At 42.2% G+C, this 25727-nt stretch overlaps 1 protein-coding gene across 5 annotated transcripts in view; it reads right to left on the bottom strand.

Moving 5' to 3' along the window:
• LOC124144037 (protein ECT2-like) overlaps window positions 1-25727 on the bottom strand; it is a 60109-nt gene that overhangs the window by 8776 nt on the left and 25606 nt on the right. For all 5 annotated transcript variants that reach the window (XM_048384919.1, XM_046513253.2, XM_048384917.1 and 2 more), the window contains 11 exons: window positions 17586-17685; window positions 16172-16287; window positions 13265-13327; window positions 3869-4076; window positions 3253-3392; window positions 2804-2992; window positions 2522-2632; window positions 2045-2141; window positions 1540-1621; window positions 1117-1315; window positions 215-353 (listed from right to left, as the gene is read on the bottom strand). In XM_048384919.1, the coding sequence (XP_048240876.1) occupies window positions 215-353; window positions 1117-1315; window positions 1540-1621; window positions 2045-2141; window positions 2522-2632; window positions 2804-2992; window positions 3253-3392; window positions 3869-4076; window positions 13265-13327; window positions 16172-16287; window positions 17586-17685 (1444 nt within the window). The remainder of the gene's footprint in view (window positions 1-214; window positions 354-1116; window positions 1316-1539; window positions 1622-2044; window positions 2142-2521; window positions 2633-2803; window positions 2993-3252; window positions 3393-3868; window positions 4077-13264; window positions 13328-16171; window positions 16288-17585; window positions 17686-25727) is intronic.

Here is a 25727-nt window from a genome sequence, read left to right as displayed (position 1 = left end):
AGGGAGGCCCTTTCCCAGGTTGATTGTACACAATTGTTTATTTGGTTATAGACTAGTCAGAACAACCAAAAGAAGAAAAAAAAGACAGCGCCCTCCACACTATATTTTCAAAAACCATTGCCTGAGGACCAAATCTTTTATTTTTTTAAGCCAAATATAATTACTGATATTTGGATCAATAACTGTTGTTTCTTAATGTTTGTTTTGTGCCTACCCTCGGACTCGGCGACATCTAGCACTCGTTTGATGCTGCACAATGGAATCATCTCCAGATGCTTGTAGGCTTTCTGGGGGGTCTTATGTACAGCTGGGCTTTTGGAGGAGTTTAGCACTTTGGTTCTCCTTTTACAGATCTGCGAACACAGAAAAAATACAATGAAGACAAGAAATCAAAGTGAGTGTTCAAAACCAAGGTCTTTTGACCTTTGAGGTTTGCTTCAATAGTACAGTCAAGTCCTGTTAATGCGACATGATTGGTTGCATATGATTATGTCGGATTAACGAGTATGTCGGATAAACGAAATTAAGTAGTATCAACGTTCGTGATCGAAAATCGGACAACTACACGATAGGTAGTGATACAAACACTAATTGTTCATTAATTGTATATTGTTAAACAAGTTTATCTCTGCAGCCGTTGTAATATGCAGCTACCAGCCGACTCGTCTCGCATCAAAACAAGGGCTGTGTACTCGTGGGCCGATGACTACGGAGTACGCTGATCACTGTGTCGGATTAACGAGACTGATTAATAAGTGATATCGGTAAATCGTTGCAAATTTGGTGTGTCAGAGTCGGAGTGCGAGACTGTTGGATTAACGGGTCTAAATAGCACTGATTTAATCGGTTCCCATCATTAGTGTCGAATAAAGCCAATTTTCGTAATATGTGTCGGATTAACGAGACTTGACTGTATTCGAATATGGACCCCAAAATCACTGAGGAAACAAATAACTTTAAACATTGATGTTATGACAAGGACCCATGACCTTTAGGATTAATTTAAAACCACTGTAAATATTACAAATGTTATAACCTGTTTAACAATATTTCTGTAGCATCAGACTGAATCCCTAGATTACACAATAGATACTCCTATAGGCGAAGGACACCTACCTCAATGCTGTCTGTAAAAAGGAATATCGAGAGAGGGTCGCTGCGACCTGACAGCGTGTCGGACAGTTCCAGCACGTCGATCTTGTCGACGAAGCTGCGATGAGAGGAGAGGAGAGTGGCGGGGCAGTTGTCGATGTCCTTCATAATGTCAAACATTGCCACCTGGTTCTCGGTCTTGCGCTTGTCTTCATTGATATGCCTACAAACCAAAACGTCAAACGGTTATGTATTGTAAATATGCTAAAAAGAACATAATAAAATAGACAAAGGCGTGATTCCAACTATTGGTAATTATACTGAACCAATTGAATTATTGTGGGACAGAAGTCATCTTTAAAACTGTTTTTTATAAACATTTGGGTTTTATTTCTGTTATTGAATAGAAATAAGAGAGAGAAAAAAAACTAATCTTGCCCCGCTTACGTCAATATGCCTTTCACTTTGCCGATCGCCTCCTCCAGTTTCCGGTAGTCAGGACTCCTGGGAAGAGTGTTCTTCATGATGTCTGCAAAACCAAGGAGGCCATTGACTCAATATGTTCGATCAAACCTGACAGACGGACCACTTCAGAATATTATCGACACAGGCGTGAGTGAGTATATTACACTGCTTTTAGAATATTCCACTAATATCACATCAGGGACACCAGAAATGGGCCGACATTGTACCGTGGGGAAATCGAACCCGGGCCTTCCGTCCGTGACAAGCAAAAACTTGAACCACTAGGCTACCGCACAACCCTCATCAGCACAAGGAATGAGTGAGAGAATGTTATTTTATGTCAGTCATCGATATTCCAGCTGTATTCCTGAAGCCTGGCAAAACATAGCCTGAACCTGGCAAAACATTGGTGATTGGGTCAGACTACGACGACGCACATCACGACGACACAGCCCCCAGCCTCTACAAGCAGTGTGAGGAGTCTTACCATTGAGGAGGAGGATGACGCTTGGCAGCCTCTGGACCGGTCTGATGAGCAGTTCCTGCAGAGTCTGCCTCCCACACTCTGGCCGCGTCAGGCACACCTACAACACAAGCAGGTGCTTGTTGAACAACACGGGACAAACACCAGCTACTATGTTACTTACAATGGATGGATGGATGGATGGATGGATGGATGGATGGATGGATGGATGTTATTTGATGGTGAACCCAGCTATATTGCAGCTATATGACAATGTCAGTAAATAATCAAGTCTAGACAAGACAATCCAGTGACTGACATCATGAGTATCGATCTCATCAACCAACTGAACCCGTTAGTCGCCTCTTATGACAAGCATGGTCGCCTTTTATGGCAAGCATGGGTTGCTGAAGACCTATTCTACCCCAAATCTTCCTGGCAGTCAGCTGTTAAGATAAGCAAGAATCCAGGGTTTAAGTTGGGACACAGAACGACTTGTACCTTGAGGAAGGCGTGGAACCTGGGGTTGTTCTTGTCACATTTGATGATTGTCTGCTTGGTGTCCTCAAAGAAGTTGACATACGGAGGGTATGCCTTTGTGAGAGCATCAGCCTGAAGCAAGATCACAAGGATTTAATATTAAAATAAATATGTGAAAGAAGCAGTCATACAATGTCAGTAAAACAAACTGGAACATTAACACAATTTCTTCATGGACTTATAACAAGTAAGCGAATCAGTGGTAAAATCTATGTACTAGCCCTGCAGTAGCTGTGAACTTACATAGTCCAGGATTACATCGCCCACGTACACATCCTCCGTCCAGTTTTCCACGATCTCTTGGAGCCTGGCTCTCATCTTGCAGTGAGCATCGTAGATTGGAGGGATGTTGCCGAAGATTATCTTGATCTCCTGTGGTGACAGCAGAGGTCCATTGTACTGGTCAGGCTTCTCGATCTGCGTCTTGAACGTCTGCAACATGGAGGTGGATGAGGTAAGTCATACAAAGATAAATGATAATACGTTACGCTACGCCACTGAGGCCAATGCAACCATACATTTTGCAACCATACATTTACAAACTGATATCTTGGTTTCTTTGTCCTCGAGGTGTGACACTTGACTTTGGAGAAATATTTTCATATTTTACAAGATTTTGTTGAAACAATGAATTAAACAATATTTTAATGTATTAATGGTTTGGTACAGGGGAGACAACTCTGTCAACTCACATTAATAATCGTGGACAGGATTCCAACATAGTTGCTTTCTGTCTGGAAAAGTTCTCTTGCCACCTGTTGCCGTGGTGATGGCTTGCTGGAACCTGTTGACAGGAGCAATCGGTTCTCACCGTTTTCTACAGCACTATGATCTGAAAACAACAACGATCATCATAAAACATGACAAGACCGAGTTCCTACAGACAAAAGACACTTGAAAGTAACCTAGAGTTGCGATATATCCTCTTGTTATAGGCATCTGTTATTAGGAATCCAATCATGAAGAACAAACAGCAGGAACAAAATCCATCAACACGAATTAGCACAGATCAGGGTTTAAGAACAGCACAGCTGAGTGACACCCACATACATATTTAAGTCTTGAGAATTGCTGACTTCATTAATGAGATGGGATATTTTCAGGTATTTTTAAAAATGAGTGAGTATGGTTTTACGCTACTTTGAGCAATATTCAAGCAATCTCACGGCGGGACACAGAAATGGGCTTCACACACTGTACAAGTCAGGAACCAAACCCGGGTCTTTGACGTGACAAGGGAACGCTTTAACCACTAGACTACCCCACCACCCTTTTTAAGAATTAACAAACTTAGCAATGGATATGTACCTGAAATGAGATCAGATTTGTCGGGTGTGTGGGAGGCGTCCAGGAAAGAGTTAGGGCTCATGGACACCCCACCAAGATCGCTGGAGCGGCGCTTCTGTGCCAGGAACTCCACCTCCCCCTCATCGGCCAGCTGCTTCAGCCTCTTCCTCTTCCCCAGCTTGGTGCTGCCGAGGCTGCTGTTGGACGTGTGCTTGTTGTGGGACAGCGTCTGAAACACGAGCATCCCGTCTTAGTGGGGACACACTTACAACTACCTGGTCTGGTTCTACACTGCATAAAACAATACTCAAGCAATATGGTCAGCGTTAGAAATTGGCACTAGTCCTGTAGTTCTTCCCAAACTGCCCAATAGTAAGGTATCACAGCGTTAGAAATTGGCACTAGTCCTGTAGTCCTTGCCAAACTGCCCAATAGTAAGGTATCACAGCGTTAGAAATTGGCACTAGTCCTGTAGTCCTTGCCAAACTGCCCAATAGTAAGGTATCACAGCGTTAGAAATTGGCACTAGTCCTGTAGTTCTTCCCAAACTGCCCAATAGTTAAGGTATCACAGAGTTAGAAATTGGCACTAGTCCTATAGTCCTTGCCAAACTGTCCAATAGTTAAGGTATCCTAAGGACTAGTAGAAATTACCCTTTTTAAGAGTTTTGCTAAATGTTATCATTATAAGGAATTGTGGGCTAAACGGTTAGTTTCTCTCGCTGTATAATAAGGACTAGTAGAAATTTGCCATTTAAAGGGTTTTGATATATGTTATCATCAAAAGGACTGGTGGACTAAAATGTTAGTTTCTTCTGTTGATGATTTGACCAATTTTCTGGACAACTTCTATAATTTGAAAGTTTAAGAATTTACAAAAAGTTCCTATACTTGACAAAGATTAGAAAAAGATTAAAGTTACTAGTTGCATGTACATGTTTAGGGGAGCGCCGATCCAAAGTCAACTCCGAATAGGAGATCGACCTGGCGATGTAAACCCTCATGATGACTTCCACAGGTAAATTTAATCACAGTTGTATCTAGACAGGTGTGTGGATGTGCCTCCCTACTACACCTTCATCACCTGTTCAGGTAAACTAAATTTCAGGTGTATCTAGACAGGTGTGTGGATGTGCCTCCCTACTTCACCTGTACAGGTAAAACGATCAAAAGTAACAGGTGTTTTAGAGCAGGCACAATATAGAGAAAATGTGACAAAATGTACACAAGATTTCACACATCCATTCTCATGAGCTTAACACAGTTCTTCATATAATCGACTTCTGACGTCTCTAAGTTTCCATACAGGTGCAACTATTAAGAACAGCACAGTTCTTCACACATCCAACTTCCTGGGTCGATCAATAGGTGATTCTACACAGACGAGTTCTCTACAGGTGAGTTCTACACAGGTAATTCTGACAGGTGTAACTCTTGAGACTTCTACATTTCTATCTATACAGGATAACAGCACAGTTCTTCACACATCCAACTTCCTGGGTCCATCAACAGGTGATTCTACAAAGACGAGTCCCTCTTCAGGTAAGTTCCATACAGGTAAGTCTGACAGGTGTAACTCTTGAGACTTCTACAGTTCTATCTATACAGGATAACAACACAGTTCTTCACACATCCAACTTCCTGGGTCCATCAACAGGTGATTCTCTATACAGGTAAGTCTTTGCACAGGTGAATTTCTATACAGGTAAGTCTATGCACAGGTGAGTCTCTATACAGGTAAGGCTATGCACAGGTGAGTTTCCCAACAGGTAGGTCTCTGTACAGGTGTGTCTAGCACCAAGCTGCTACAGTGGAGGACTAACGATCCAGCTGATCTGCCTCCAGGGTAGGTAGCTCCTAAGTAATACTCTCCATGCTCCACCGACTTTGGTGTCACTGACGACATACACAATCCTACATGGCCATAAAGTAGCTCTTGCTTCCCCAGATATTCACAGGACAGACTCCAGACACTGTCCAGACACTGTCCAGACTCTCCGATCAAGGACAAGGCCTACAGAGCAACTACTGGTTCTTTTGGCCAGCCAGTCATGTGTAGATATTGGTAGGCGGGAAAATGTAAGTAATAATAAAATTTATTTAGACCAGGAAAAATATAATAAATAATTTGAAGCAACTGAGGATTACATTTCAAAATCTGTTCCACAATGGTAAACCTTGTACTATTCTTAGTGTTGAAGAAAATAATTTTAAAAAATAGAAACGCATCTTCATAACTAATTTCTATGTGCTACAATTTCTATATTGTAAATGTGTTTGTTATTAGGTCAGGGTTTGTAGTTCTTGCACCAGGATGAACATTTCCTTCTTGTTCTGGAAATACACCTTGCTACACTTTGTATAAAGTACAAAAATAGAAAATACATTAATTTAATGTTGGAATTATGCCAAAATATGCCAAGTTTGAACATCTTCCTGATTGTATTTGTATCTTCAAGACAAGCATTCTTAAAGGAATTAACCTCAAATGAACCTGTCAACATTTTAATCTTTTTTTAATTTTGCTTCCTGAAAACTGACTTAAATATAAACATAACATAAATAAAAAATTAATTAGGTCTGACCTGATATAAGTTTGAAAATACAAAGTGTAAGATGTCATGAGAAATGTATGTAACTTGTGGTTGATCGATAAAATGTATGTGAAGAAACAAAGTAATGCATTTTCATTCATGACATTACGATGAAATTAAACTTCAATTAAACTGAGAAAACTATTTAAAACTTCAGTTAAACAATTATAAGATCAGAGTTCTATACCATAAAGAAATATCCTTTTTCTGAGATGTCAGAATAAATTACACCCCTCCGCATGGCAGTTCTCTATTACAGAGAAACACTGAGAAAACAACAATGTTTTCAATAGATATGATCTCATCAACAAACAGGAACTATCCTCAATACAGCTATGAAGCCAGCTCGTGAGAAAGTACCTACGACTACGTACAAATACAGGCACAGCTTATTAGAACGGTAAGCAAGGTCTGATTCATGACTGATATCAACATATTCTCGGAAATGAGTTGCCAATAGAATGATCTCAATGACAGGATATGACAAAGCAGAGAAGAAGAACGAGCCTAACATAGACTTGTACCTCACAATAAACAAATAAAGTTTTTCCTACAATATTCACAAAATCCCATTTTAATAATAACAACAACTTATGTAGCACTTAATATCCAACTTTTAGCTGTTCAGTGGAGCTGATATATTAATGTACAGATTAGTAATATCAAACTTAATATTTTTGGGTCTGTATGAAAAAGATGTAATTAAAACTATTCAATGACAGCCCACGAAATAATTTATGATTTGCAAGTTTTCTCAATCAGCACCAATCAACAATGTACTCACAGCAACAAGCAATAAACAGGACGGGGGAAATATCCAACAAGTACATCAGTCCAAACAGCCACTGACACACTCAAGGTGATCAAATCAATTAGCACTCTGAGATTCTCAACTCCAGTGATGAGATGGGGAGATACTGTCAGAGGTGGTTTGATTGACAGGTGGAAATGACACAATCAACAAGCACCTGCTTGTGTATTGGCGCAGGAGATGCACAGGCTGACAAGTGTCAATCACTGGCTGCAATACACAACTGTCAGTGTGCAATATGAAGATTCACACAATTATTTCCCTACAGTAAGCTACTAAACAAGGAAGTGACTTCCATCATATGAAGTTCTGAGGAAACTCACATGACGTACACTTGCAAGACTTGTCATCTACGACTTTCCTTAAATCTAAGACCTGGTTTCGTTTTCTGGTAGTGTAACAGAAAGGTTATTAAGATCAACACTGATAACATAGATTATTATTTTTCTGACAGTGATAGAAGTTGCTTTGAGTCCCTAGATTTTCTGCCATAAGAATTTAACCCTTAGAACCCTTAAATCATTTATAACATGTGGGTTATGACAAGAGTATTCAAATTAGTGTGTGAAATAATATTTCAACAGCACGAGCCATCTGGGCTCTCTAATGTTTTACCAGCCAATTTCAAATTTAATTAGCCTTTTTTTAACCCTAAAAAAATACAGGGAGAAATCTGGAAGCAGAGAAAAATTATTTCAAGTTTCAACAAGATTAGATCTGAGTCAATATCAATTAATTTCGAAGAGAGATAGCCGCTGGAAACGCACGCACTTACAACAATATGATGCTTTCGGGCACAGCTCGAGAGTTATCTTGTGTTAGTGAGGTGTGACAGCTGTATAACAAGTCATATTGTTTTTCAGAAATCCTTTTCAAGTGACCATTTCTTTCTGAGTTGGGGGAGGAAGGTTTAATATTAAAGGTAACTAGATAGAATATAAGGGTAGCCAATCGGACTACCTTGATATTTTCACTAGCCAGAGAAAACAGACGACTGAGCAAGCACTTATTTCACAAACTGGTTGAAATTAAGGAAAAATTCAATGGTCACGCTAAGGTAAACAAGCCTATTGTTAAAAATAGAAGACTTAGGGGGTCCCTAGGTTCAAGTGTTATAGCAAAAGGACATCCTAATTTCACACAGTATCAAGGACCCTCTGTCATCCTCAACTTCAAAAACTGTCAAAGATGAAGACATTGAAACAAAAAGATGAAATCAATGTCAATTTTAACTGTCTTCATTGTAACAGTATTTTAAACATCACTTAAAAATACTGTCTAGGATGCAGAATAATAAAAGATGAAATCAATGTCAATTATAACTGTCTTCATTGTAACAGTATTTTAAACATCACTTAAAAATACTGTCTAGGATGCATAGTAATAAGTTTAGAAGACTAAAATTGTCAAGTAAACAAGGGTAAATCATATAAACATATAAAAACTACTCAATATCGGCTACAAGGATATTTACCTGGTTGAAGTATACACACGGGCTGCATGCCAGGAGAATCATGATTGACTATAGCACTTATAAATATCTACACGAGGAACAGCACTAGGTGTAGTATATACACTCATATACACCGGGGAAATCCAAATGGTTGTAGACTACACACTACTCAAGCACTTATAATCCAGGGAGCTATGTACAGAATGGCAAGACAAGCATCTATGTACAGATAATGTGTAGGACTTGAGACAAGGGGTTAGACTGACCACAGCTGGTAGCCCTGGAGGTTTTGTGGCCTCTCCCCAGGGAGGGGGACAATGGGGACAAAAATACTCTGTACAATCCCTGATCCCTTCCTTACACCAACATCAATGTTGGCACCTATGTTAATGTGGCCAGTGTTTACTAAATCTGGGGGTAAGTGGTGTTTTCCGAAGTGATTTGTTGAAACAGCCATCCACTCTCGTCAACAAACCAACTCGTTAGGCTGTCAGACTCTCAAGCTTGGCCACAATCTGTTGCAGTCAGGGCGGGTTAACGAGGGACAACGAGGATTAATTTATTAAACAAACAACATCAAAGATAAAAAATTAAAAATCTGTGAAAAGCGTTATCATCTTGTTTAAAGGGTCAAATCTTTATGAAAATTATTTTTTCTAATTGCAATTATGGGCCCTGATTTGAGAAATTGACCAGGTTTGGTGGCCGGAATGATTAATCTTGTTTACAATTAAACAACCCACATTGACATTAAACAAGAATATTTGCATACAGTGACGAGAAGATTGTGATTATGCGAAACTTTCTGTAGAATCATCAAACGTGAATAGCTAGTGTGCAGACATGCAATACATAGGATGACTTGTTGCTTTGTACTGATGTAGACGTGAAACAGTTTGTGTAAATAATTAGGTTGGACATGCTAAACAATGTGGTTACAATGAGACCTGGTTTGATCTCTGGTCCTGACCATCAGTGGTTGACCACCCACAGAGTTCTGACCACAGGAAGCTGTGTCTGTTCTGTCTCAACTAACAGTGTTTAGTCCTAGCCAGTGATCACTATCTATTTTGAAACGTGACAGCAACGTAGAAGATACACTATAACTTGTAGACCAACAGTGTTCAGTGATCACTATCTATATTGAAACGTGACAGCAACGTAGATGATACACTATAGCTTGTAGACCAACAGTGTTCAGTGATAACTCTATATTGAAACGTGACTGCAACGTAGATGATACACTATAGCTTGTAGACCAACAGTGTTCAGTGATAACTCTATATTGAAACGTGACAGCAACGTAGATGATACACTATAGCTTGTAGACCAACAGTGTTCAGTGAAACCTCTATATTGAAACGTGACAGCAACGTAGAAGATACACTATAGCTTGTAGACCAACAATGTTCAGTGATAACTCTATATTGAAACGTGACAGCAACGTAGATGATACACTATAGCTTGTAGACCAACAGTGTTCAGTGATAACTATCTATATTGAAACGTGACAGCAACGTAGATGATACACTATAGCTTGTAGACCAACAGTGTTCAGTGATAACTATCTATATTGAAACGTGACAGCAACGTAGATGATACACTATAGCTTGTAGACCAACAGTGTTCAGTGATAACTCTATATTGAAACGTGACAGCAACGTAGATGATACACTATAGCTTGTAGACCAACAGTGTTCAGTGATAACTATCTATATTGAAACGTGACAGCAACGTAGATGATACACTATAGCTTGTAGACCAACAGTGTTCAGTGATAACTATCTATATTGAAACGTGACAGCAACGTAGATGATACACTATAGCTTGTAGACCAACAGTGTTCAGTGATAAATATCTATATTGAAACGTGACTGCAACGTAGATGATACACTATAGCTTGTAGACCAACAGTGTTCAGTGATAACTCTATATTGAAACGTGACAGCAACGTAGATGATACACTATAGCTTGTAGACCAACAGTGTTCAGTGATAACTCTATATTGAAACATGACAGCAACGTAGATGATACACTATAGCTTGTAGACCAACAGTGTTCAGTGATAACTCTATATTGAAACGTGACAGCAACGTAGATGATACACTATAGCTTGTAGACCAACAGTGTTCAGTGATAACTCTATATTGAAACATGACAGCAACGTAGATGATACACTATAGCTTGTAGACCAACAGTGTTCAGTGATAACTATCTATATTGAAACGTGACAGCAACGTAGATGATACACTATAGCTTGTAGACCAACAGTGTTCAGTGATAACTCTATATTGAAACGTGACAGCAACGTAGATGATACACTATAGCTTGTAGACCAACAGTGTTCAGTGATAACTATCTATATTGAAACGTGACTGCAACGTAGATGATACACTATAGCTTGTAGACCAACAGTGTTCAGTGATAACTCTATATTGAAACGTGACAGCAACGTAGATGATACACTATAGCTTGTAGACCAACAGTGTTCAGTGATAACTCTATATTGAAACGTGACAGCAACGTAGATGATACACTATAGCTTGTAGACCAACAGTGTTCAGTGATAACTCTATATTGAAACGTGACAGCAACGTAGATGATACACTATAGCTTGTAGACCAACAGTGTTCAGTGATAACTATCTATATTGAAACGTGACAGCAACGTAGATGATACACTATAGCTTGTAGACCAACAGTGTTCAATGATAACTCTATATTGAAACGTGACAGCAACGTAGATGATACACTATAGCTTGTAGACCAACAGTGTTCAGTGATAACTATCTATATTGAAACGTGACTGCAACGTAGATGATACACTATAGCTTGTAGACCAACAGTGTTCAGTGATAACTCTATATTGAAACGTGACAGCAACGTAGATGATACACTATAGCTTGTAGACCAACAGTGTTCAGTGATAACTCTATATTGAAACGTGACAGCAAAGTAGACGATTGTCCTTGTTCCCCACTTAATGTTAAAGCATAGCTTATGGGAGTCTCTGCGATCAAATGTCCTAACAAACCCAAGTAAATTCTAACACTGAAAAAAATTGTTTAGGTTCTACACCAGAAAAAAACATATTTATTTTTGTGATTGTTATTTGATAGATTGTGAAAAAAAAAGATACAGTTACAAATCATACAAAAAGTAATTGAACATAACAGTGAGTGAGAGAGTGAGTTGGGTTTAGCGCCGCTTTTAACAGTATTACAGCTATATAATGGAGTGTCAGCTTAATGTGGGGGGAAAGTCCGAAGTGATGCAGGTTTCAGACATTTACCACTTCGGTGAAACCTACGAGCACGGGTATGGTGCTGACAAACCTAGAAACATAATTGGGGCGAACCAGGATTTGAACGGTTTCTGGCATGCCCAAGGGACGCAACTCTGCACAGTGAATTGTGGTGCCTTAGACGACTGGGCCACCCGTGTCCCCATCCTGTGTTTGAGGTGCAAGAAGGTATAATGTTGCATTCAAGATTATTGTACTTGTATGGTGATGTGAATGTGTACCGTGAAGATTCCGGGTTAGAATAGGTCTTCAGCAACCCATGCTTGTCGTAAGATACGACTTATGGGATCGGGTGGTCAGGCTCGCTGACTTGGTTGATGCACGTCATCGCATCCCAATTGTGCAGATCGAAGCTCACGATGTCAATCACTGGATTGCCTGGTCCAGATTCGATTTTTTACAGACCGCCGTCATATTGCTGTAATATTGCTGAGCGCGGTGTTAAACAACAAACAAACAAACAAACGAAGAAACGGTGTGTATTCACTAACTAGTGTGTCTGATTGTACTAGTCCAGAGTTATGCCAGTTTTACAGTGCAAGTGTCAACGATGATCAGTTCCACCTGGACTTAGTTCTACCCAGAACAAATACTGCCAGTATAAATGGACTGTGAAAAAATATCCCCAGTAAAAACTGTTCCATTGGAATAATTACTATGGAATAAAATAGTACTGAGGAACAATGCCACCACGGGAACAGACACTCTTTGACACCAGTCTACTGAGATACCACTCAGGCACAATATACTGACCCCGAGCTGACAAGTCTTTGTTAAACTTGTTTTATCCCCTTGATGCCAAGCACCAGGCAGGGTAACAACAAGTATCATCCAGGGTTCACTCTAGGAATTTTCTGACATGGGCCATTAATGTGAAAATTTCAAATATTCCAGAGGTACACCCACACTTGCCCATACAGCACAATGTTAAAATGCCCCATTGTATTTGAAAATGTAGGCCTTTTTTTCAAAATATTCCAGCAAAATGGAAAAAAATAAAATACAGGCGAGGGTTCATTTGAAGTCAGTTTTCTATTAAAAATACATTCTGGGACAACTCACAAAGCATGATCGTAGCATGTTTCTGATATAGTCGCATATATATATAAATAAAGACATGTAAGCTTACACAATGATGAGATAGTGTCATGAGTTGTCGTGTGGTGATCTTCACGAGACAAGGGGCACCTAGATATGGCCCAAGTAGAATGATGTGAAGGACATGACTAAGCAGGGAAGTGAGAGCAAGGATATTACCTTGTGGAAAGTGTAGATGTCCTCGTCCGCACACGCCTCCATCTGGATGCACCCCCAAAACCACTGAAACATAGAGTGAGTGAGTGAGTGAATAAGTGGGTGGGTGAGTGAGTGGGTTTGTGGGTGAGTGGGTGGGTTTGTGGGTGAGTGAGTGGGTTTGTTTGTGGGTGGGTGGGTTTGTGAGTGAGTGAGAGTGAAAGAGTGAGTGAGTGAGTGAGTGGGGTTGTGGGTGAGTGAATGAGTGGCAGAGTGAGTGAGTGGGTTTGTGGGTGAGTGAGTGAGTGAGTAAGTGAGACGGCGGGTGGCAGATTGAGTGAGTGGCAAAGTGAGTGAGTGGATTGGTGTGTGGGGGTGGTTGAGTGTGTGAGTGACTGTGAGAGTGAGTGACCAAATTTAAAGTCACATCAGGAGTAGACATCGTTTTTCATATCTGACTGGTCCCTCAAGATTTTCACTTGTCTTGGACTAACATACCAGTAGCCGTGTCTATCCTTGCACAACAACTTTATTTTAGCCATGTGGTGACTGGGACAAGTTATACATTAATAATACAGTCAAACACCATTGTGTCGAGGTCAAAGGGACCTAAATAAAAACTTCGAGTTATCCGAGGTTTTAACACAACCAAAGATCATGAACTACAAAGGAATACCCAGAGACCAAGCTTTTCCTTCGAGACGAGGTTCAACACATCAAAGTTTGACACAACAGTGTTTGACTGTATACACATTTAGACTATCTAGATGAAACCTGTCAACAATGGACAGGAACTGGATATCACAGAGTTGTATTTAAAACAAGTATGTAACCATAAATATGAGTGAGTTGGGTTTAACGCCGCTTTTAACAGTATTCCAGTTATATCACAGCGTGTCAGCTTAATGTGGGGGAAAAGCCCGAAAAGATGCAGGTCTCAGGTGTTTACCACTTCGGTGAAACCCACGAGCACAGGTATGGTGCTGACAAACCTAGAAACATAATCGGGGTGAACCGGGATTCGAACCCACAATCATAGGTTTCTGGCGTGCCCAAGGAATGCAACTCTGCACGGCGAATCGCAGCGCCTCATCTGACTGGGCCACCTGTGCCCCCACTATACATAAGATATGACTATACATAACAATACACAATAACAACAGATCACCAGGAACAAAGTTACACCACCATACCAGGGACTATGGATCAGACAACACCTAGCCACAGATTGGCACAACCACAATATAGTCTGTGTTTCAGTGTTACAGTGACACAGTTACGTCAGTAGTAGTACAGTAGTGTCTCTGTTAAAGGGTTATTGTTACAGCTGTACAGTGAGTGAAAGTTTGGTTTAACGCAATCTCATTAAAATCAGATCTTAGTTCTCGCTATCGCTAAACAAAGATCTGAGGACATCCCATTACGGATCACGTCAGAACGACCTTTCAACCGACCAATCAAAGCATTGCTTACCAGATCGGGAAAGTGACAGTTGGAATGTGTTTTCTAATCATGCATCCTCGAAAAGGTTAACACGGGTTATTCCGAACAACAGTTACGGCCCGTACGACTGATTCCGTCAAAATTATCGTCTATCTCTCGCTTCCGTGGGAAAAATATTTGAATGGAGGAGGCGTTTTACAGTACGCGGGAAGCACTGCCATACAATCGCAACCATATATTAGACATTCCGGAATGTTCGTTTGTTCAGTTTTCAAAATTTTAATGGAGAACTGTGTCAACAAATTTTTCAAGCGTCGTCTGAAATGGAAGTCACCAGGTTGAAACGAGTGCCGTAAAGCTCAAGATAGCTGCTTTCTAATTAAATTTTCTAATTAGCTGATGTCGACTTCTTGTTAGTCATTTCAGTGGTCGGTCAAAGTTCGCGAAAGGTCGTTCTGACGTGAGCCGTAATGGGATGTCCTCAGGTCTTTGTTCAGCGGCAGCGAGAACTTAGGTCTGATCTTAATGAGATTGGGTTTAACGCCGCTCTGAACAGTTAAAATGGTGTGTTAGCTTGATGCAGGAGGAAAGCCCAAAGTGCCGCAGATTCTTTGGTGAAACCCACAAGCACTGGTAAGGTACTGACAAAAACATAGCAATAAAGGCAAGTCTGGGATTCGAACCCACGTTCATAGGTTTCTGGCACGTCTAAGGGAAGTAACTCTGCACAGCAAACTGCAGTGCCTAAGAAATATCATTAAAATCTGATCCTAGTTCTTGCTACTGCTAAACAAAGGTTTGAGGACATCCTATTATGGGTCACATCAAACGACCTTTCATGCGACCAATCAGAGCATTGCTTACCAGATCGGGAAAGTGACAGTCGGAATGTGTTTTCTGATCATGCATTCTCAAAAAGGTTAACACGGGGTATTCCAAACAACAGTTACATGCTCATCAACTGATTCCGTCAAAATCATCGTTAAACACTCACTTCAATGGTATAAGCAATCGAAATGGAAGATATTTTCCATAGCCCATGGGAAGTACTGCCATACAATATCAGCCATCTTTTAGACATACCAGAATTTTCTTTTGTTGAGGTTTCAAATTTTGAATAAATCTTTTTCAAAACATAGTCCAGACTGGAGGTCGTGAGTTTGAAACTGGTGCTGTAAAGCTTGAGAAAGCTGCTTTCTGACTGGCTGATGCCAATTTCTTGTTCGTCATGTCATTGGTCGGTCAAAGTTTGCGAAAAGTTGTTCTGACGTGACCTGTCATGGGATGTCATCTGCTTTGTTTAGATGGGCAGTTTTTGGTAGACGGGGAGGAAGAGGAGAAGGAATCAAATGTATTATTTTGTTGGCAGTAAAATTATCTGAGAGAGGATTTTGATGTTTTGGATCCCTCCCTTGGAACTAATGTATCTTCATTCACAGCAGGTAAGCAACTGTATTTCAGACAACACAACGGACAATGCCAGCTTACCTCCCCTCTGACAATATGTAGAGGTAGCGTGACATCCATGGGGACTTCCTTGACGGCATGGTCGTCCACAACCAGGTGTGTGGCTTCATCACTGCCCAGCGCTGCATATGTGCCCCCTGCAAAACAAAGTTCCACTGTGAAATAGAGGCGACATTCGGGACAGTTTATCTGTTTTGTACTGCAATAGCTAAAAATACCATGGAGAAATTGGTACAACTATGAACTGACGTGGACCGTGCGACCTGCACCCAGTAAACTGCAGTCTTGACTTTATGTTCACTGCCTTCAGAATAACAGCACCACGCCTACACATGTTCACTGCCTTCAGAATCACAGCACCACGCCTACAGCTGTTCACTGCCTTCAGAATAACAGCACCATGCCTACACCTGTTCACTGGCTTCAGAATCACAGTGCCATGCCTACACCTGTTCATTACCTTCAGAATCACAGTGTCATGCCTACACCTGTTCACTGCCTTCAGAATCACAGTGTCATGCCTTCAGAATCACAGTGTCATGCCTACACCTGTTCACTGCCTTCAGAATCACAGTGTCATGCCTACACCTGTTCCTTCCTTCAGAATCACAGCACCATGCCTACACCTGTTCACTACCTTCAGATTCACAGCACTATGCCTACACATGTTCACTGGCTTCAGATTCACAGCACCATGCCTACACATGTTCACTGGCTTCAGATTCACAGCACTATGCCTACACATGTTCACTACCTTCAGATTCACAGCACTATGCCTACACATGTTCACTGGCTTCAGATTCACAGCACCATGCCTACACCTGCCTTTAGATTCACAGTGCCACACTGACAACAGGTCACTGCACTGCCCTTGAAGTCCATGGCAGACCACAGCCTCACGCCTATAACTGGACAGATTTCGAAATCCATGGCAAACCACAACATCCCACCTTCAATGCCTTCGACATATATGGAAAACCTCAGTGCAATGCCTACAACTGTCCCCTCTCCATTGAATAGCCCCATACCACAGCCATTCACTACTACTGTTTACTGTCCTCAGAAATCCAGTGTCAGGCATCTGTTGACCGAGACATCCGTCATAAACAACACCTTCTTCCAGACCAACCAATCACTCCATTATTGAAACAGATATTGATCGGATCTTTTCAGTGTAGTTACCTTTCAATACACATAAAAACCTCAACACATAAACCATCCTTTGCAATCATAAACATCCCGATGGATATCCCCCAAATGGTCCTACTGAGAGCAGGGAGATACAACAGTCTACACTGTTCCCAAGAACACCACCATCAACCACGAACCATCCTGCCTCACCGGCCTCACTGACTTGACATCCAGTGTTTCAGTACATCGGGTGTTTTTAATTCAAACTTGACCGTGTCCCTACGTTCTGTGACATTCAACCTACCATTCTCTATGGTCAGTTCTTCCATGTGCTTCTGCTCCTCCTTAGAGAATCCCAGAAAGCTGAGGCAACACTCGTAGAACGGCTTCACTCTGTACAACATCTGAAACAGTCACACAGAACCCGTCAGAGCGGTGCTGTAACACTCCTAAAACTGTGTCACCCAGACCAGGATGGAGATACTCATCCTCTGTACCGGGCCTGCCAAATACAAGTCATCTTGACCAAGTCACCAGGCTAATTATAACCATATCAACATGAATTGGGGCATTTTTCATTTCAATTTGCAAATTTTTTACTACCATTTGCTGAAAACTTCAGAGCTCAAGATAAGCTTTTGGTGTTGTGGGTATTTTATCCATGCATTTTAAAATCATTGGGTATCAGTAATTCTATCTGGGTATTCAAATTTCTGTTACCCACAAGTTTTTACACATGTGGGTATTTAAGTTAAATATTTAAAAACACTATACATCTAGTCCCTGCAAACTGGTGTCGTGTGGGTTCTTCGTAAATTTTGTGGTTTATGCTGACAGCCTGAAATGTTTATATACGACATATATATTATTCCAGGATTTAATTGCCCATAATTGATTGTGCATATGACACACAAGTGCGTATTATACACGAAAAAATAAGTCTTGTGTACATTGATCAATCGGAAGGGGTGCTAATTGAGATTGCTCACTAGCCAATATATTAGCAAATATCGCCGTGGGCGCTTATTAGAGCAGGGCGCTTATTACATTGAATACGGAATACTACGGTTATAACAAACTCAAAGGGACTGCTAATTTTAGTTCTTTATAACCAAAGTTCGTTATAAGCACATATACAGCAAATGTCCAGGACATAAAAAACTGATATATCCGTCAGTTCGTTATAAGCTTGTTTGTTATAAACATACTGTACTGTATATGACAGTGCCTGTAAATAATTGAATCTGGACCAGTACGAACAATCAAGTGATCGATATTGTAAGCAGCAATCCACACCGTTCGGTTCGGATACCACCCAATCAACCAAGACCACCCGATCCTTAAGTCGCCTCTTAAGACCAGCATTGGTTTCTGGGAACAAATCAAACCCAGAATCCTATGTGTTTCAGTGTAATTAGTTCCATCATTATAACAGTCATATTTATATCCAGCTGGACTCACAATTGAAAATTTTTGCATCCATTCTTAAATTTGTTTTAGCATAGATGCAATATCCTGCATCCACTAAAACCTTGTGTCGACCATAATATTTATCTTTTTTTAAAAAGGCATTTATAAAATCAGATGATTGAAATTAATTTTCCCCATTTAAAAATGATGATGGAGGGGTTGTGCATCATGTTGAGTTAGGCACACTTATTAATGACCATGCCATTTCACACTTTACTACTGAAGCACACAAGGACATCTCTCAACATGTGATAAGTTTTGCATGAAAATATTACTCAAAGTACTTATTTGTTTGTTTGTTGATTAACGCCGTGCTCAGCCATATTTCAGCTATGACGGCGGTCTGTAAATAATCTGGACCAGACAACCTAGTGATTGACATCATGAACATCGATCCATGCATTTGGGATACAATGACATGCATCAACCAAGTCGGCGAGACTGACCACCCAACCCCGTTAGTCGCCTCTTACGACAAGCATAGTTGTCTTTAACGGCAAGCATGGGTTGCTGAAGACCTAGTCTACCCCGAACCTTCACGGGTCCTCAAAGTACTTAGCTTTTAAAATACTCTAACCACAAAATCTCCATCACCATGCCATCGAGGTACTTAAGTCAAATAGGACTCTTTTCAATGCCATTTATTTTGGAAATGTTGTTTCATGAGTATAGACTCAACATGCAAACTAAGGAGTTCCTTGCAGTATTTTCCTTCGGACTCTTGGGACCTCTAGATTCTTAAGTTTAAATACCAGCTTTATCAGGGTTCACTGAACTTCACTGTAGGACTCCTGTTGACTTGACATACATGTGAAGGGTTATGATGTAGTTGTTCCTAGTGTGAATTCAGTGGTTTGAGTGTCGGATGTTTTCCGTTATGGTGGGGATGTGACCAAGCAGGAAGTGAGATGCAATCCAGTCAGGAAATTTGTCAGGAAGCCATGAACACTTTCACCCAGATTCACAGCTGCTGCCTGTCATCAACAGTCTTCACCATGGAGCAGGGAGATACAACAGTCTACACCATGGAGCAGGGAGATACAACAGTCTACACCATGGAGCAGGGAGATACAACAGTCTACACCATGATGGAGTAGGGAGATACAACAGTCTACACCATGGAGCAGGGAGATACAACAGTCTACACCATGGAGCAGGGAGATACAACAGTTTACACCATGGAGCAGGGAGATACAACAGTCTACACCATGGAGTAGGGAGATACAACAGTCTACACCATGGAGTAGGGAGATACAACAGTCTTCACCATGGAGCAGGGAGATACAACAGTCTACACCATGGAGCAGGGAGATACAACAGTCTACACAATGGAGTAGGGAGATACAACAGTCTACACCATGGAGCAGGGAGATACAACAGTCTACACCATGGAGTAGGGAGATACAACAGTCTACACCATGGAGCAGGGAGATACAACAGTCTACACCATGGAGCAGGGAGATACAACAGTCTACACCATGGAGTAGAGAGATACAACAGTCTACACCATGGAGTAGGGAGATACAACAATCTACACCATGGAGTAGGGAGATACAACAGTCTACACCATGGAATAGGGAGATACAACAGTCTACACCATGGAGCAGGGAGATACAACAGTCTACACCATGGAGCAGGGAGATACAACAGTCTACACCATGGAGCAGGGAGATACCACAGTCTACACCATGGAGTAGGGAGATACAACAGTCTACACCATGGAATAGGGAGATACAACAGTCTACACCATGGAGCAGGGAGATACAACAGTCTACACCATGGAGCAGGGAGATACAACAGTCTACACAATGGAGTAGGGAGATACAACAGTCTACACCATGGAGCAGGGAGATACAACAGTCTACACCATGGAGTAGGGAGATACAACAGTCTACACCATGGAGCAGGGAGATACAACAGTCTACACCATGGAGCAGGGAGATACAACAGTCTACACCATGGAGTAGAGAGATACAACAGTCTACACCATGGAGTAGGGAGATACAACAGTCTACACCATGGAGTAGGGAGATACAACAGTCTACACCATGGAGCAGGGAGATACAACAGTCTACACCATGGAGCAGGGAGATACAACAGTCTACACCATGGAGTAGAGAGATACAACAGTCTACACCATGGAGCAGGGAGATACAACAGTCTACACCATGGAGTAGAGAGATACAACAGTCTACACCATGGAATAGGGAGATACAACAGTCTACACCATGGAGCAGGGAGATACAACAGTCTACACCATGGAATAGGGAGATACAACATTCTACACCATGGAGCAGGGAGATACAACAGTCTACACCATGGAGTAGAGAGATACAACAGTCTACACCATGGAGTAGGGAGATACAACAGTCTACACCATGGAGTAGGGAGATACAACAGTCTACACCATGGAACAGGGAGATACAACAGTCTACACCATGGAGCAGGGAGATACAACAGTCTACACCATGGAGTAGGGAGATACAACAGTCTACACCATGGAGCAGGGAGATACAACAGTCTACACCATGGAGCAGGGAGATACAACAGTCTACACCATGATGGAGCAGGGAGATACAACAGTCTACACCATGGAGCAGGAAGATACAACAGTCTACACCATGGAGCAGGGAGATACAACAGTCTACAACATGGAGTAGGGAGATACAACAATCTACACCATGGAGCAGGGAGATACAACAATCTACACCATGGAGTAGGGAGATACAACAGTCTACACCATGGAGCAGGGAGATACAACAATCTACACCATGATGGAGCAGGGAGATACAACAGTCTACACCATGGAGCAGGGAGATACAACAGTCTACACCATGGAGCAGGGAGATACAACAGTCTACACCATGGAGCAGGGAGATACAACAGTCTACACCATGGAGCAGGGAGATACAACAGTCTACACCATGGAGTAGGGAGATACAACAGTCTACACCATGGAGTAGGGAGAAACAACAGTCTACACCATGATGGAGTAGAGAGATACAACAATCTACACCATGATGGAGCAGGGAGATACAACAGTCTACACCATGGAGTAGGGAGAAACAACAGTCTACCCCATGGAGTAGGGAGATACAACAGTCTACACCATGGAGTAGGGAGATACAACAGTCTACACCATGGAGCAGGGAGATACAACAGTCTACACCATGGAGCAGGGAGATACAACAGTCTACACCATGGAGTAGGGAGATACAACAGTCTACACCATGGAGCAGGGAGATACAACAGTCTACACCATGGAGCAGGGAGATACAACAGTCTACACCATGGAGTAGAGAGATACAACAGTCTACACCATGGAGTAGGGAGATACAACAGTCTACACCATGGAGTAGGGAGATACAACAGTCTACACCATGGAATAGGGAGATACAACAGTCTACACCATGGAGCAGGGAGATACAACAGTCTACACCATGGAGTAGAGAGATACAACAGTCTACACCATGGAGTAGGGAGATACAACAGTCTACACCATGGAGCAGGGAGATACAACAGTCTACACCATGGAACAGGGAGATACAACAGTCTACACCATGGAGCAGGGAGATACAACAGTCTACACCATGGAGTAGGGAGATACAACACTCTACACCATGGAGCAGGGAGATACAACAGTCTACACCATGGAGCAGGGAGATACAACAGTCTACACCATGATGGAGCAGGGAGATACAACAGTCTACACCATGGAGTAGGGAGAAACAACAGTCTACCCCATGGAGTAGGGAGATACAACAGTCTACACCATGGAGTAGGGAGATACAACAGTCTACACCATGGAGCAGGGAGATACAACAGTCTACACCATGGAGTAGGGAGATACAACAGTCTACACCATGGAGTAGGGAGATACAACAGTCTACACCATGATGGAGTAGGGAGATACAACAGTCTACACCATGGAGTAGGGAGATACAACAATCTACACCATGATGGAGTAGGGAGATACAACAGTCTACACCATGGAGTAGGGAGATACAACAGTCTACACCATGGAGTAGGGAGATACAACAGTCTACACCATGGAGCAGGGAGATACAACAGTCTACACCATGGAGTAGGGAGATACAACAGTCTACACCATGGAGCAGGGAGATACAACAGTCTTCACCATGGAGCAGGGAGATACAACAGTCTACACCATGGAGCAGGGAGATACAACAGTCTACGCCATGGAGCAGGGAGATACAACAGTCTTCACCATGGAGCAGGGAGATACAACAGTCTACACCATGGAGCAGGGAGATACAACAGTCTACGCCATGGAGCAGGGAGATACAACAGTCTACACCATGGAACAGGGAGATACAACAGTCTACACCATGGAGTAGGGCGATACAACAGTCTACACCATGGAGCAGGGAGATACAACAGTCTACACCATGGAGCAGGGAGATACAACAGTCTACACCATGGAGCAGGGAGATACAACAGTCTACAACATGGAGTAGGGAGATACAACAATCTACACCATGGAGTAGGGAGATACAACAGTCTACACCATGGAGTAGGGAGATACAACAGTCTTCACCATGGAGCAGGGAGATACAACAGTCTACACCATGGAGTAGAGAGATACAACAGTCTACACCATGGAGTAGAGAGATACAACAGTCTACACCATGGAGTAGAGAGATACAACAATCTACACCATGGAGCAGGGAGATACAACAGTCTACACCATGGAGTAGAGAGATACAACAGTCTACACCATGGAGTAGAGAGATACAACAGTCTACACCATGGAGTAGGGAGATACAACAGTCTACACCATGGAGTAGAGAGATACAACAGTCTACACAATGGAGTAGGGAGATACAACAGTCTACACCATGGAGCAGGGAGATACAACAGTCTTCACCATGGAGTAGGGCGATACAACAGTCTACACAATGGAGTAGGGAGATACAACAGTCTTCACCATGGAGTAGAGAGATACAACAGTCTACACAATGGAGTAGGGAGATACAACAGTCTACACCATGGAGTAGGGAGATACAACAGTCTACACCATGGAGTAGGGAGATACAACAGTCTTCACCATGGAGTAGAGAGATACAACAGTCTACACAATGGAGTAGGGAGATACAACAGTCTACACCATGGAGTAGGGAGATACAACAGTCTACACCATGGAGTAGAGAGATACAACAGTCTTCACAATGGAGTAGGGAGATACAACAGTCTACACCATGGAGCAGGGAGATACAACAGTCTACACCATCATGGAGCAGGGAGATACAACAGTCTACACCATGGAGCAGGGAGATACAACAGTCTACACAATGGAGTAGGGAGATACAACAGTCTACACCATGGAGTAGGGAGATACAACAGTCTACACCATGATGGAGTAGGGAGATACAACAGTCTACACCATGGAGCAGGGAGATACAACAGTCTACACCATGGAGTAGGGAGATACAACAGTCTACACCATGATGGAGTAGGGAGATACAACAGTCTACACCATGGAGCAGGGAGATACAACAGTCAACACCATGGAGTAGGGAGATACAACAGTCTACACCATGATGGAGCAGGGAGATACAACAGTCTACACCATGATGGAGTAGGGAGATACAACAGTTTACACCATGGAGTAGGGAGATACAACAGTCTACACCATGGAGCAGGGAGATACAACAGTCTACACCATGGAGTAGAGAGATACAACAGTCTACACCATGGAGTAGGGAGATACAACAGTCTACACCATGATGGAGTAGGGAGATACAACAGTCTACACCATGGAGCAGGGAGATACAACAGTCTACACCATGGAGTAGAGAGATACAACAGTCTACACCATGGAGTAGGGAGATACAACAGTCCACACCATGGAGTAGGGAGATACAACAGTCTACACCATGATGGAGTAGGGAGATACAACAGTCTACACTATGGAGCAGGGAGATACAACAGTCTACACCATGGAGTAGGGAGATACAACAGTCTACACCATGGAGCAGGGAGATACAACAGTCTACACCATGGAGTAGGGAGATACAACAGTCTACACCATGGAGTAGGGAGATACAACAGTCTACACCATGGAGTAGGGAGATACAACAGTCTACACCATGGAGTAGGGAGATACAACAGTCTACACCATGATGGAGTAGGGAGATACAACAGTCTACACCATGGAGCAGGGAGATACAACAGTCTACACCATGGAGTAGGGAGATACAACAGTCTACACCATGGAGCAGGGAGATACAACAGTCTACACCATGGAGTAGGGAGATACAACAGTCTACACCATGGAGTAGGGAGATACAACAATCTTCTCCATGGAGTAGGGAGATACAGTCTACACAATGATGGAGCAGGGAGATACAACAGTCTACACCATGGAGCAGGGAGATACAACAGTCTACACCATGGAGCAGGGAGATACAACAGTCTACACCATGGAGTAGGGAGATACAACAGTCTACACCATGATGGAGTAGGGAGATACAACAGTCTACACCATGATGGAGCAGGGAGATACAACAATCTACACCATGATGGAGCAGGGAGATACAACAGTCTACACCATGGAGCAGGGAGATACAACAGTCTACACCATGGAGCAGGGAGATACAACAGTCTACACCATGGAGCAGGGAGATACAACAGTCTACACCATGGAGCAGGGAGATACAACAGTCTACACCATGGAGTAGAGAGATACAACAGTCTACACCATGGAGTAGGGAGATACAACAGTCTACACCATGATGGAGTAGGGAGATACAACAGTCTACACCATGGAGCAGGGAGATACAACAGTCTACACCATGGAGTAGGGAGATACAACAGTCTACACCATGGAGCAGGGAGATACAACAGTCTTCACCATGGAGCAGGGAGACACAACAGTCTACACCATGATGGAGCAGGGAGATACAACAGTCTACACCATGATGGAGCAGGGAGATACAACAGTCTACACCATGGA

Source organism: Haliotis rufescens, unplaced genomic scaffold (genome assembly GCF_023055435.1).
Source record: "Haliotis rufescens isolate VD_foot unplaced genomic scaffold, xgHalRufe1.0.p SCAF_52, whole genome shotgun sequence".
NCBI classification, from domain to species: Eukaryota; Metazoa; Mollusca; class Gastropoda; order Lepetellida; family Haliotidae; genus Haliotis; species Haliotis rufescens.
The sequence above is the reverse complement of the archived record's forward strand: the minus strand, read 5'-3'. Positions and strand labels throughout refer to the sequence as shown.